Genomic DNA, 13,333 nt, shown 5'->3' on the forward strand with positions numbered 1-13,333 from the left:
CAGGAAGCCAGTGAGCAATGCAGTCTCAGGCCCTTCCCCTGTCCTACCAAAACAGAACCTGCCTCTGCTCAAGATCCTGACGGGATTTGCAAGCACTCTATTTGGGAAGCTCTAGTTGGGAGTGAGAGGAAGTAACCTTGCTCAGAAGGGGTGTTCTAGGTTAGACTTACCCATGCTGTCTTGAGAGCAGGGGGATTGTTCTCTCTCATTCCCATCACAAAAGCAGCACTATGCTCACTTTATTTTCATTAGCTATTTTGACTAGGTCATACTGTTATTTGTGTGTGTGTGTGCCAGTAGTAGGGCTTGAACTCTGGGCCTTTGAACTTCAGCAGCCATGACCCTTGCTCCTTGTTTCTTCCCACACCTAAAAGTCACATTAGATTATAAAACCCAATTGCTTTAGTGAGGAGCCCTCCCTTAGCTTTTTCAATCAAGGCTGGCATTCTGCCAGTTGAGCCACAGTTCCACTTTTGGCTTTTTGGTGGTTAATTGGAGATAAGAATCTCATGGTCTTTTCTGCCCAGGCTGGCTTTGAATGTCACTATCCTTAGATCTCAGCCTCCTGAGTAGCTAGGATTACAGGCATGAGCCACCTGTGCTGGGCTTGACTAGGTAATACTTGCATAATTCAAAAATTTAAAGGTACAAAAGAATAGAAGTAAAAAGTGTCCTTCCTACATTTGTTCTTTGTGGAGGCAAAAAGTGTGATCAATTCCAAAAGACTCCCTTGTTTTGTTAATAATGCACTGGCTTACTTGTGTGCTCACTCAGGAAATGATCTTTTCCTGGAGAATCAAGTCTCTTGTGTCAGAAATTCACACGGAAAGCTTAAATACTGGGCTTGGGAACTGGCTAGATCATGTCTCCTTTCCCCTTATATGGAAGAATCCTTGAAGAAACACAAGGCCAGAAGGTAGCCAGCACGCACTGTTGTCTGGACTATGAGCAGACAACAGGGCTCCAGGGCTGCTTTGATTTAGTTCTAGGGCATTGTTGTGGAGTGGGTCCCTTCTCTTTGGAAAGGATTTCTTCTGCACATAGAGAGGGAGATAAGCATCATCAGAAGGGTCAGCTGGGTGTAGAGGCACAACGCTTGTAATTCCAGCACACGGGATGACTTGGACTCAGTTTTCTGCCTGGACAACATAGAGAGGGAGGCCCCATCTCAAAGCGAGTGGGTGGGTATTGGTAGAAGTTGCTGCCTTAGGAATCCTTTCTAGAGCAAGCAGCTCCCACACCTTGGCGTATCTGGGAACTGAGCCAGCCAATTTGCCCTTCCAAATGGAAAGTGAAAAATCTGGGTAATTCACTTAGGTGTTTTGCTTCCTCACTAAAGCAATTGGGTTTCATAATCTAACATATTACTTTTATGTGTGGGAGGAAACGAGGGACAAGCAAGAGTCATGGCTAGTAAACGACTGGTCTGTTTCCTTTTAACCAGATTTTGAAATGGCATGGCAGCAATCATAGAATTTGGGAACAATTGTACTATTTACTTATATGGGAATGAAAATGTCTCACTGTAGCTTTTCAATCAGTAAATACTCATTGAATTCTATCATGTATCAGTTGTTGGACATTTTAGAGATACAGTGGTGACAATCTACATAGCATGCTTCAGGTCTGGCAAGAGTTAACCAAGAGTAGCCATACATAGGTGTTGAAATCTGAATTTACCAAGCAATTTGGCATTCTCAGAGAACACAGGCACAGAGTTGCTTTGGCCTGGGCAGAGGATGAAGTGGGTATTTTCTCCCTTCCTTCCCTCTCTCCCTTTCTTCCTTTTCTCCACTCCTCTTTCCATGCTCCTCCTCTCTTGAGACAGGGCTTCACTACATAGCCCAAGTTAGTCTGGTACTTGATATTCTTCTGCCTCTGAATGCTGATTACATGTGTGAACCAGTCTTCAGTGAGTCTTGAGTGGCAGGATTTGAACTCAGGGTCTTGCCTTGCTAGGCTGTGCTTTACTACTTGAGTTACACTTCTACCTCTGCTTTTTCAATGTGATTCTTCAGATCCCAGTCTTCTGAGTAGTTTTACAAGTGTGAGTTACCAGTACCTATTTTGTGATGCTTTTTTTTGTCGGTAATGGGGCTTGAACTCTTAAGCTGAGCACTGTCAGCTTTTCAGCTCAAGGCTCCCACTTGAGCTACAGCACCACTTTGGGTTTTCTGGTGGTTTACTGGAGTTTCATGGCTTTTCCTCCCGGGCAGGCTTTGAACGCTGATCCTCAGAGCACAGCCTCCTGAGTAGCTGGGATTGCAGGAGTGAGACACTGGCACCCAGCTTTGATGGATTCTTTAACCAAGTTTTTTTCTTTAATCCTAAGGATATCTCAAAATTTACAGCCTTAGAGACTTAACCTAATCATGGTTGATAAAGCTTTCTGGGTGGCATCACTGCCTGAATATTAAGAGTTCTTAGAAGCTAAGAAAAGCCAAGGAACCCATTGTGGTTTTCGGACAGAACTGCATGCTCTGCTTCTGACCTTCCACACAACATTGGTGTGAGGGGGATGGGGAATCTTAGGGAAGGATTTTGTTGCTGTCGTTTTTGGTTGAAGGTTTTTGAGACAGGCCTCAGATTCTTCCATCCTCCCTATCTTCATCATCCTCAGCCATCTGAGCAATGGGAATACAGGCAGAAAAATGGATTTCTTTTCAACCAAGAGAAAGTTTATTTGAAAGTAAAAGAAAAGCAGTAAAGGTAGCAAAAACTCTCCATCTGGGGAAGGGACCCAAGAGGAGTCACAGAAAATGGACTTTTATTCAGGGAGAGGTAAAGCGGGAACTTAAAAGCTGGTAAAAGTTTTCTCCAAAGACACTGGTTTGTTGAGAGCACCAATATTTCCAGAGTATTTTAGCAGTGTTGGGAATTGGAAATAAGGCCTGCACTGTAACACCCCACCCCAAGAGCTCCTTTCTATTCTGATATTCCAGGATGAGATGAAGTGTCTATGCTTATTTTCAGCCCAGGCTGCGGTCATCAGGACTGACTAGCCTTGGCTGCGTCCCCTCTCCACTCACCATTCCTCTTAGTGCGGGCCAGTCATACAGGGGAAAGATGACTTCCTCTAGATGTCTATACCAGCCAAGTATGATGTCTTGTGGAGTTGCTCAATCACCTTCCTTGGATTGATAGCCCACATATCTGCAAAGAGGCTCCATTTTGCTCCAACCCACCCGGCCCCAAGTGTGCCCTGTCCTCCCAGCACCTTGCCCTCTCCCCCAAGTGTGCCCTGTCCTCCCAGCACCTTGCCCTCTCCCCCAAGTGTGCCCTGTCCTCCCAGCACCCTGCCCTCTCCCCCAAGTGTGCCCTGTCCTCCCAGCACCCTGCCCTCTCCCCCAAGTGTGCCCTGTCCTCCCAGCACCTTGCCCTTTCCCCCAAGTGTGCAGGTGCAGCTGTCCTCCCAGCACCCTGCCCTCTCCCCCAAGTGTGCAGGTGCAGCTGTCCTCCCAGCACCCTGCCCTCTCCCCCAAGTGTGCCCTGTCCTCCCAGCACCCTGCCCTCTCCCCCAAGTGTGCAGGTGCAGCTGTCCTCCCAGCACCCTGCCCCCTCATGTGTGCGGCTGTCCTCGCAGCACATTCTTCAGTGGATCAAAGAATGTTTTCTTTTCAAAGGCAACATCATTCTTCCAGCTGTTTCCCCTTTGGCCAAGGGGCAAGATGACAGACATTTTCTGGGAACTGCCCAAAATATGTTTTCTGACACATTTGGTTCTAAAACAATAAAAAGCATCCATTTTAAATGTCCTAAATTTTTGCCTGCCTGTTTTATAGTTACCCTATGTTTTAAGGAAAAATATATGGTGAGAGAAGACCAAAAGAGGCAGACACAAGAAATAATAAGCAATATACTGTGCTCATTTTCTCACAAGGGATTCAAATAAAAGTATTGGAACTCTTAGAAGACTAGGAAGGCACTAATAAAGCTGGTATTTTTATTCAAGGGTAGTGTGTGTGTCATCTTGCACCTTAGGAGATTATACATTCCCTCAAAACAGCATAAACAGACATTCATTACTATGTGTGTGTGTGTGTGTGTGTGTGTGTGTGTGTGTGTGTGTGTGTGTGTGTGTGTGTGTGTATATATATTTTTTTCCTTCTAATTTTGAACAGTTCCAAACAAGCTTACTGCCTAACAATAGGGAGTGGTTAAGTAAATTTGCACACTTGTCATTCATCCTTTTCCCCACTGTCCTAACAGGAACCCTTCTGCTTACTTTTTCCTCTGCATCAGGAATGAGTCCTCCCTTCCTACAAAAGGCAGCCCAAAAGAGGACTGGGTTGTGCAAACCATGAGTGTGAGGATCCCAGCATTGGGCAGGGAGAGGCAAAGCTGTGGCTTCAGTTTCTTTTCAGTTTGTTTTTATTTATTTTTTTTAGTCAGTTGTGGGGCCTGAACTCTGGGCCTGGGCACTGTCTCTCAGCTCTTCAGCTCAGGCTAGTGCTCTACCACTTGAGCCATAGCACAACTTCTGGCTTTTTCTATTTATGTGGTGCTGAGGAATCGAACCCAGGGCCCCATGCATGCAAGGCAAGCACTCCACCACTGAACCACCTTCCAGCCCCCTGTTTGTTTCAGAGCTTAAAATGGGATTCAGGATGCTTGGGTCTTGAATGTATTACTGGACACAGGCTACCTATAGTCTGTAAAAGGGTCTTTGGACTCATATTCTTATCCTCCATTATGACTGTTTTGTTGTTTTTTAAAATCTAAACCTGATTGACATCAGTTCTGACGATAACTTCCAAAAGCTTCTCTGGTATAAGACCAACTGTCTCCTAGGGTTCTCCATAATCCCGGTCGATCCCATAGCCTCTATTCTCCAGATAAAAGGCCATTTTCCTTCCTATGTGTCCGTTTTTGTGGATAGCCTCTTTTTGCCCTACCCTTTCCTTGGCTGTTATTCAACTTCTGGGTCTCAGATATAACTATTTCCTCAAAGAAGCCTTCCTTGACCCCCATTTTCAATGTGCTTCTATGCACTCTTTCACAGTACTTGTTTAAATATTTACAAAATTAGGTAATGATAATCTCAACATGAACATGTTCATTACTGTTAACTCTAATGAAGCATTTCTTCACTAAGCATATTCTTAAGATAACCCTCCTAACAAGAAAATGTCAATTTATAGGCAGAGGCAACTGTTAAGCCAAACTTTTTTTTGTTGTTGTTGTTGGTTGTGGGGCCTGAACTCTATGCCTGGGTTGCTGTCCCTGATTTCTTCAGCTCAAGGCAAGCACTCTACCACTTGAGCCACTTCTGGCTTTTTCTGATTATGTGGTGCTAAGGAATTGAATCCAGGGCCTCATGCATGCAAGGCAAGCACTCTACCACCGAGCCACCTTCCCAACCCAAACCAAACTTTTAAGGACTCTATTTAAAATAATCTTCCCAAGACATATTCTGGATCAAGATATGAAATCATAGCTTGAATTTCTTACTTTTTTTGGTGCCAGTACTGGGGCTTGAACTCAGGGCACTACCTCTTAGTTTTTTTGCTCAAGGCTAGTGAGCCACAATTCCACTTCTGGCTTTTGCTGATTAACTGGAGACCAAAGCCTTACAGATTTGTCTACCCAGGCTGGCTTCAAATGGTGATCCTTAGATATCGGTCTCCTGAGTAGCTAGGATTACATGTGTGAGCAACGGGCACCCAGCTAAACTTACTTTCTTGCAGAAAGACAAGCAGTGCCTAGGTAGGTAAAATGGAATGAGAAGAACTCCACTCATGCCTAGGGAAGTAGTGGTTACTAGGAGGGAATCCTGGGATGTGAAAATGATACATTAGCCAATATGGCAAGAGCAAATTAAGAGACCTGCATTTGGATCCTGGCTCAGCCTCTTTTGGCAGAGGTATTTCACTTTTGCCTCAGGTTCCTCATCAACAGAGGGTTAAAAAAAGATCTCTATAGTTATTGCTAGAATTAAGTGAGATAATGGGTGTAAAGAGTACAAGGCACAATGCCTGGCATGTAGGAACACAATAAATGTCATCAGTTCTCAGGGTGTTCTCTTTTTTTTTTTTTTTTTTTTTTTGGGTCCGGTCGTGGGGCCTGGGCGCTGTCCCTCAGCTCTTCAGCTCAAGGCTAGCGCTCTACCACTTGAGCCACAGCGTCACTTCCGGCTTTTTTCTTTTTTGCTTATGTGGTGCTGAGGAATCGAACCCAGGGCCTCATGTGTGCAAGACAAGCGCTCTACCACTGAGCCACCTTCCCAGCCCTCAGGGTGTTAACTCTTAAGTGGCCCCTCTCCGGCCCACATGTAAGGGAACTACCTGCTATGGCCTAATGCTTGCTCTTCAGGAGTCAAATCTTGGCCATTCTGTAACTATGCACATTTTGCATTAAGGCAGAAAAGCACTCCACCAAATATCTCACACTTCATTTAATCTGAAGAATATTACAGGCTGTCTTCTGATATAAGTTATTTATAACGTTACAGACCAAGCAGCGAATTCAATTTAAAAACTAAGGAGGTCTACAAGGTGTTAATTTCTGGCAACAGTCTTCTCAATCTGTTTTTACTTTTTTTTTTTTTAAAGTCTCCCTTGCCCTCACTTCAGTAGACGTGCACCATGCCATAGAGGAACGTCCAGAACAGGACGTAGGTGAAGAGGCCACCGATAAGGCCTCCTGTGAAGAGAGGTCTACGTGATTTAAAGTATTTGTTCCACCTCCTTCCCGCCTTGAGAATCAGGAGCAGGGAGAGCAGGATGGAGGCGAGCAGGTAGAAGATGAAGCCGTAGAGCCCGGTGAGGCCGAGGATGCCGGCGGTGGCTCCCGACAGCGCTGACACTGAGGTCCGGCAGTAATCCAGGACGGCGGCGTTGCCCCGCACTGCGGCCTCACTGATGAACGGCGGCCCTTCTCGCTTGGCCACCACCGCGGCCATCGCGCCCGCCGGAGCTCAGGCTTCGCTTCCACGAGGAGCAACGCAGAGCTGCAAAGAAAACCAAGTGACCCTGATGCCGGGACTGGGCGCGCGAAGCGCACGCCGCTGGGAAAGCCCAAGGCTAGGGCTGGCCGGGCCTGGCGGCACATCCGCCTTCCTCGGCCACGTTTTCCCAGTTACCTGGAATACGGAGGCGGACAGACAGCCTGACGTTCCCTCAGATAGGCAGACATACAGACTCCCGCGGCGCCATCTTGTTCTGGGGACTGCTGGGAAGACAAGCTGCGCGTGCGCACACCTCGGTCTCGCCCCCTGGCGCCTGCGCAGTGGGCACCTCCCTGCCGCTCCCCTTAGCACTGGGCTCGCCTTTGGATTTCCGAAAGCTGACACCGCTCCGGCCCCTGATTGGCTGGAGCCTCGCGGAGTCCTCACGAGGGGGCGGGCTCAGTCCAGCTGCCTTTGTTAGCCCGGGCGGGCGCGGCCCTGGCGTTCTCGGGCCGGGCTTCCCGGAGTGGCGTTCGGTTCCCGGGTTGGGGTCGAGATGTCCTACATCCCCGGCCAGCCGGTCACCGCCGTGGTGGTGAGTGCGCCCGCGCGGGCTCCTTCTTGTCTTGGCTGCCCCGTTGCGCAGGGCGGTAAACTGACGTCCTAGCAGACTGGCAGAGCCTGGGGAGTGAGGCTCCTGTGTAAGAACCGGGACCGGAGCTCGGCGCCCCGCTCGGCCGGAGCAGCTATGCAACCTCTTCCAGCCGCGGAACCGATGGGTGGGATCCGAGGCCAGCCCCTTGGCACTGCTGTCGCCGGCGGGCTCTCTGCTGGCTGAGGCGGGAGGAGGGAGGAAAAGGACCTCGGTGGTCTGAGTCCGAGGCAGCTTCCCGGTCCGGGGTCCCGGTCCCCAGCCGGCAGCCACGGGGGGCGGAGCTGAGTCTCGGTCTGGAATGAGGAAGCGCTTCCTGCGCCTGGGCCCCGCGGCGCCACCGCCCGGCGGGGGAGGGGTGGGGGGCGGGGGCGGCCTCTTCCCCCCCCTTCCCCTTTGACCCTGCTCCGTGGACCCCCCCATGGCCAGTCCCAGAATACTCTTACGACCGTTTCCATCCTTCTCTGAACTTTTTCTGGATCCCCAGTCCTCCGGACAAAGTTCAGGTTCCATGCCTGACACTTGAAACACGAGGAGACCCTTGAGGTCAGCTCAGGTTTGCTTCGTTCTTCGGTGCTCTTTGAATAGGCAAAGAGGAGGAGGGAGACTTAGGCAATTAGGTATGGATGCCAAAGTCACAGAAGGTGCCTTGAAGGCCAACCCCATGGCAGGGGTGGGTGAACTGAGTCCCAGAGAGAAAGCTGTTCATGCCCAGCCATAGACAGAACCTTAGGAAGGACCTGGGTTACCTACTCAGCAGTCCAGAGGCTTTAGACAATGGGGGAGGAAAATGCCTGTCCGGCAGGCACAGGGCTAAGTGCAAGTCTCAGCCCTGTAGGGGACTGGAGGTGTGTGACGGGTGTGCCTTACCTGAGGGCTGTGGTTGTCTGGAGGGTGGGGGCAAAGCAGTTACCAGTGAGGGTGAGATTAGAACACCAGCTCTGGCTGGACCAGCTGCTAAGAGTTGGACTGGAGTTTACCTTGATTGCACCAGCCTGGCTTTTCCAGATTCTTAGCTGCTGCAGGTTTGCTCCTTAGCTGGTAAAAAATGGTTTGTAAGTGAGGAACCAGAGAGAACTTTGTTACTGTCTTTTCTTAGCAAGGCAGTGAGGGGAATCCTCTTTCCTGACCTTGGGTATGAAGGAAGGTGTATTGAAACAGGTCTGGAGTCTTGTCACTTGAATGGGCTTCAGGATGGGGTTTCTGTGCCTCCTCCCTTCATGTTATGGCCAGTTCCAGGGTCTCCCTCAAAGCTGCAGGTCCACACAACCCTCCAATTCTAACGCCAGAAGCACGTCAGTACATTTGTGTGGGTCTGGCCTCTCTTGTGTCTTGGATAGTGGATGAGGTGGGGGTGGCTTTCTCCCCATTCCCACACTCACTTATGTGTAGTTCATCCTTGTGAATGTTACAATCATTCTGGCTTCGCTGGACTGGCTCCACAGATTTGCCTTCTGGATAACTGTACAGTGGCTTCTGACACTCCCAACTCCACCTTCTCTGAGCATGGCAGTCAGCCAGGCCAGATGACTGGCTTTTCCTCCTCCTCGAGCAGTCCCCAAGTCTGTGGATCTTTGTTTCCAAGTAGCTCATGTCCTGTGGCTTCCACATCCCACTCATGAAACATCCATTCCTCTACTGACTATAGGAGTGGTCAGATCAAACCTGGCTGTGCCTTACCCTAATCTGACTCCTTGAACTCCACTGGGTTCAGAACCAAGATCAGGCATCACCCCCTCTCCTCCCAAGACCTGATACAAATAATCCCTCCTTTGTGAAGTCTTTTCCTGTCCTGTGTTACACTTTGAGGATAATCTGCTTTGGCTCTCAGCATCTAGTGTTTGGAAGGTGTTTGCCAAGGGTTCTGAAAGGAGACTGCATGGATCCTAAGTCCCAAAGCATGGTAGGAAAGCCATAAGATACTGTCTTTTACACTGCACAAGAATTTGGCTTGAGGAGGCTCCATCTATGACCAGTCTCAGGCCAGTAGCCCATAGACTTACTCATTCAGTCTCATCTTACCTACATCCTGTGCTGCATCCTGTGCTGTACACTTAGGTCTCACAAACATGTACCTACAGCACCTGGGACCTGCTTCCCTTTGGCCAAGAAATCCTTTTTCTCTCTTCAGTGCTTATTTATATTCTCCACTTTTCCTGAGTACTTCCTGTTTTACCCTTTCTAGGGCTGGTTCAGCAACCTGAGCTGCCTCAGGCAAGATATGTGGCTTTTCTTAGGCTATAACCTCTCCTTCCCTGTGTGCCCTCCCTGGAAAGATGCATATCCTCTCCACAGTAGCCATAGCACCCTTGGTTCCTGGGCCTAGAGAAGCTCATTATTTGCTGACAAAACCTAGGGGAAGAGGAGGGAAAAGGTTGAATGCAGAGAGCTATGCTATATCTCCATGTGGCTAGTTTGGGTCCCAAATCTCCAGGCTCCCAGAACAGTGAACAGCTGGATACTGGCAAAGGGCCCTAGGCCTTATTACTTGGCAAAGTCTGCTGTTGCTGTGGATATAGACCAGATTCATTCTGTGCCTAGTCACCTACCTACAACTTGCTTTTTTCTTTGGCAGCAACGAGTTGAAATTCACAAGCTACGCCAAGGTGAGAACTTAATCCTTGGCTTCAGCATCGGAGGTGGGATTGACCAGGATCCCTCCCAGAATCCCTTCTCAGAAGATAAGACAGACAAGGTGAGAGGGACAGACAGGAGGTGGTATGGCTTTCTTCCTGTGCCTACATGGAAGTAGCAGACCTCATTTTTATCAACATTCCTAAGGCGGTCCCAGAATGACCTTGTAGGAATAAGTGGGGGTGAATATTAGGCCTCCCAGTCTTATGAAGGCCTGCTTCAGATAGCCAGGAGGAACAGGTTAGAGCATCCTGGAAAATCTATACTTTCTCCCTGCTGTCTTGACATAAGATGTACTTGCTGAGTGGCAGGGAGAGAAGTGGTAGGGAGAGGGTGGGCACAAGGACAGAGGGCTAGGATATACTTTGCTGGGCTCTGCCGTGTGGATTACGGGCCAGTCCTGGGACTGCAGAGCTTTACCTGGGTTGTCTCTTCCCAGGGCATTTATGTCACACGTGTATCTGAGGGAGGTCCTGCGGAAATTGCTGGGCTACAGATTGGAGACAAGATCATGCAGGTAATGGGAGTCCCAAAGAAGGAAAAAGGGCTTGTTGAGGGGTTAAAGCCCTTGGGATGGGGGAGCTAGCCCAGCCTTTCATGGGGAGGGACTCACCAGAGCAGTTTTGGAAGCCATGCTGGTATTGATGCCCAAGGAAGCTTGTTCTATCCTGTGTGCTTGGCTCCAGTGCTGGGCACTTTCAAGGCTGAGGATAACTTGGGGTTCCGCTCGGATGGCCTGGGTTTCCCCCAAGCTGTCTGCTTTCAAGGAGTTGATGTGTTCTCTCCCTGGACCAGGTAAATGGCTGGGACATGACCATGGTGACACATGACCAGGCCCGGAAGCGGCTCACCAAGCGCTCAGAAGAAGTGGTGCGTCTGCTGGTGACAAGGCAGTCGCTGCAGAAGGCCGTGCAGCAGTCCATGTTGTCCTAGCAGCTTGCCCTCACTCATACTTGTCTGCCTATTTGTACAGTGACCACTACCATGCTCTGCCTACTTCCTGGCTTCTGTATGCTGGGCCTCAGCTCAGAAGGGTGACAGCTGATCCCAAGGCTGAGCCAGCCTCCCTTCCCCTCTTACCCCAAGTCTGAGCCCTGTTAGCAGCAGTTTCCCCTGGACACTGAGGATTGGAAACCAGGGCCTGAAGTTGAGTGGTTGTGCATCTACAGTGACTAGATTCAGTTCTCAGCCCTGTTGCCTGCCCATAGCAGTGCCCAGGTGAACAGGAAACACCTGACTATTGCCAAAGCTAGGAAATGCCAGGTGGGGTCACTTTTCTGTTTGTTCTGGCTACAGAACTTGGCCCTGCCTTGTTACTACCACAATGTGTGCTGCATGCTTCCTGGGCACCACACTGCTCCCTACATGCCCAGCTGGGGTCTAAACTCACACAGTACCAGAGCTACTTAACCTCCTCTCCCACAGGTGCTGGCCTGTGGGGGGGGGGGGGGGGGGGGAGGGAGTGGGAAGACACGTGTCTGCTTACGGATTTAGATGAATTCCAGAGCTGACATTTTTGGGCAGCTCTCAGGATTGCCAAGTTTCTCTTCACCTGTGGGTTTAACTTTTGTATTTTTTAAATCATAACTTTGATACAAAGTGTTTTTATCTTACCATTTGGAAAATGCCAGTTTCACTTTTGAATTTAGCTTACTAATTCACATCTGGGAGCAACTACTCTTAGCACACACAAACAAGCCTTAATTTGGTTAATGTGGAAATGGGACAGTATGATGCTATCCCACACTTGATCTTGTGCTCAATAAAGGATGAAATTCATGAGGGGTCTTTACTGAGCCATGAGATTAGGGAGATTTAAGGGTGGATTGGGACAATTGTTTTGGTTTTTAAAGTGTCTGCCCACTTCCTGGCCTTGAGAAAAAGCCTAAGTCTTCCCAGGATCCCCTGCATGGAATATTTGGCTGGTGTGCTACCTTTGAACTGCAGAGGAGACATGCTGTACTTGGCAAGGCTCACATCTGTTGAAACCTGGGGTGCACCTTCAATGCAGCTGGGGTGAGGAACCTGGTATGTATTGTTTCTTGGTACCACTGAAGATTCTGAGTGCCCTCAATTTGCCTTGAATAACCTAGATTCAGCCCCTGCTCACAAAGCCTCACTGCCCCTGAGACTCAAAAACACTAAAGCACACAGTCAAGGACACAACCCCAGATGTTCAAAGGGATGGGGCTGGTTAGATCCTGTTCCTACCAGAATGATGCTGTCACTCCTGGCCCTGTCTAGCACTGCCAAATCAGATTTGTCAAGAAAATTTGGAAGACCTGAAATGTAGCTTAGTACAGAGTACCTGTCTAGCATGTAGGCCTTGGGTTTAAACTATAGCATCCCTCTGCTAGAACTATTTTTTAAAGTCCAGAATTTACAATCTCCCATTTTTAATATAGTACCACATATATATTTTTAGGTGCTGGAGATCGCACCCAGAGCCTCCATGTAGCTAAGTAAACACTACCACTAAGCCATATCCTCAGCCTTTCCCAGCTTCTTGGGATCCTCTTGCCTTAGTCTCCCACATAGTTGGGATTATAGGTATGTGACACATACCCAGCCCAACAATATTTTATAAAAGCCATTGGACTGGGCACCAGTGTTTCATGCTTATAATCCTAGCTACTCAGAAGGCTGTGCCAAGCCTGGGCAGCAAAGTCCATACGACTCTTCAAGACAGAGTAGAGCTGAGGTAGAGTGTCAGCCTGGAGTGCACAGCACCCAGATACATATGTACACACCAACCAACCACTAGGTGGCTCCAATAAAATAGGGCTGTGGGCTTGGTCTGACTGTAATCTGCGCTGGGGAAAGGGATCTGCAATTCCTTAAGTTACAACTGGATAGAGGAAAAGCCCTTCTTCCTGCCCCTGCTTCTAGTGGTGTCATGCCCATCTCTTTCAATCCCTGCTCACAGCCACAGCTTTTGACATGCTAGTGGCACACTGATACTGGTAGACTGTACCTGTAAGACCTACCTGGGTCTGAGAGGGCAGGGACCTTCCCTGATGAATTTGGGGGTCAGAATGCAGCTACCTCTCTCTGGTCAGTGAACTCCACAGCCCTACCTGTTCCTGTACGCGAAGTGAGCAAGGCTGGTTCACTAAGCCCAATGGGCTTGGTTCTGCAGGCTGACGAAGCTTCCATATCTA

At 49.0% G+C, this 13,333-nt stretch overlaps 2 protein-coding genes across 2 annotated transcripts; one reads left to right on the forward strand and one right to left on the reverse strand.

Annotated features, from left to right (window-relative positions):
* Positions 1–6,379: 6,379 nt before the first annotated feature.
* On the reverse strand, positions 6,380–7,257 carry Emc6 (ER membrane protein complex subunit 6). Its single transcript, XM_042699440.1, has 2 exons — positions 7,082–7,257; positions 6,380–6,949 (listed from the first exon to the last, which is right to left on the reverse strand). Exon 2 carries the CDS (start codon positions 6,899–6,901, stop codon positions 6,569–6,571), a length of 333 nt encoding a protein of 110 aa, XP_042555374.1. The 5' UTR covers positions 6,902–6,949; positions 7,082–7,257; the 3' UTR covers positions 6,380–6,568.
* A 97-nt stretch (positions 7,258–7,354) lies between these two features.
* On the forward strand, positions 7,355–11,621 carry Tax1bp3 (Tax1 binding protein 3). The gene is made up of 4 exons (XM_042699439.1): positions 7,355–7,481; positions 10,114–10,233; positions 10,612–10,689; positions 10,968–11,621. Exons 1-4 carry the CDS (start codon positions 7,443–7,445, stop codon positions 11,103–11,105), a joined length of 375 nt encoding a protein of 124 aa, XP_042555373.1. The 5' UTR covers positions 7,355–7,442; the 3' UTR covers positions 11,106–11,621.
* Positions 11,622–13,333: the final 1,712 nt, after the last annotated feature.

Source organism: Dipodomys spectabilis, unplaced genomic scaffold, assembly GCF_019054845.1.
Source record: "Dipodomys spectabilis isolate Male_0828 unplaced genomic scaffold, ASM1905484v1 ptg000250l, whole genome shotgun sequence".
Classification (NCBI taxonomy): domain Eukaryota; kingdom Metazoa; phylum Chordata; class Mammalia; order Rodentia; family Heteromyidae; genus Dipodomys; species Dipodomys spectabilis.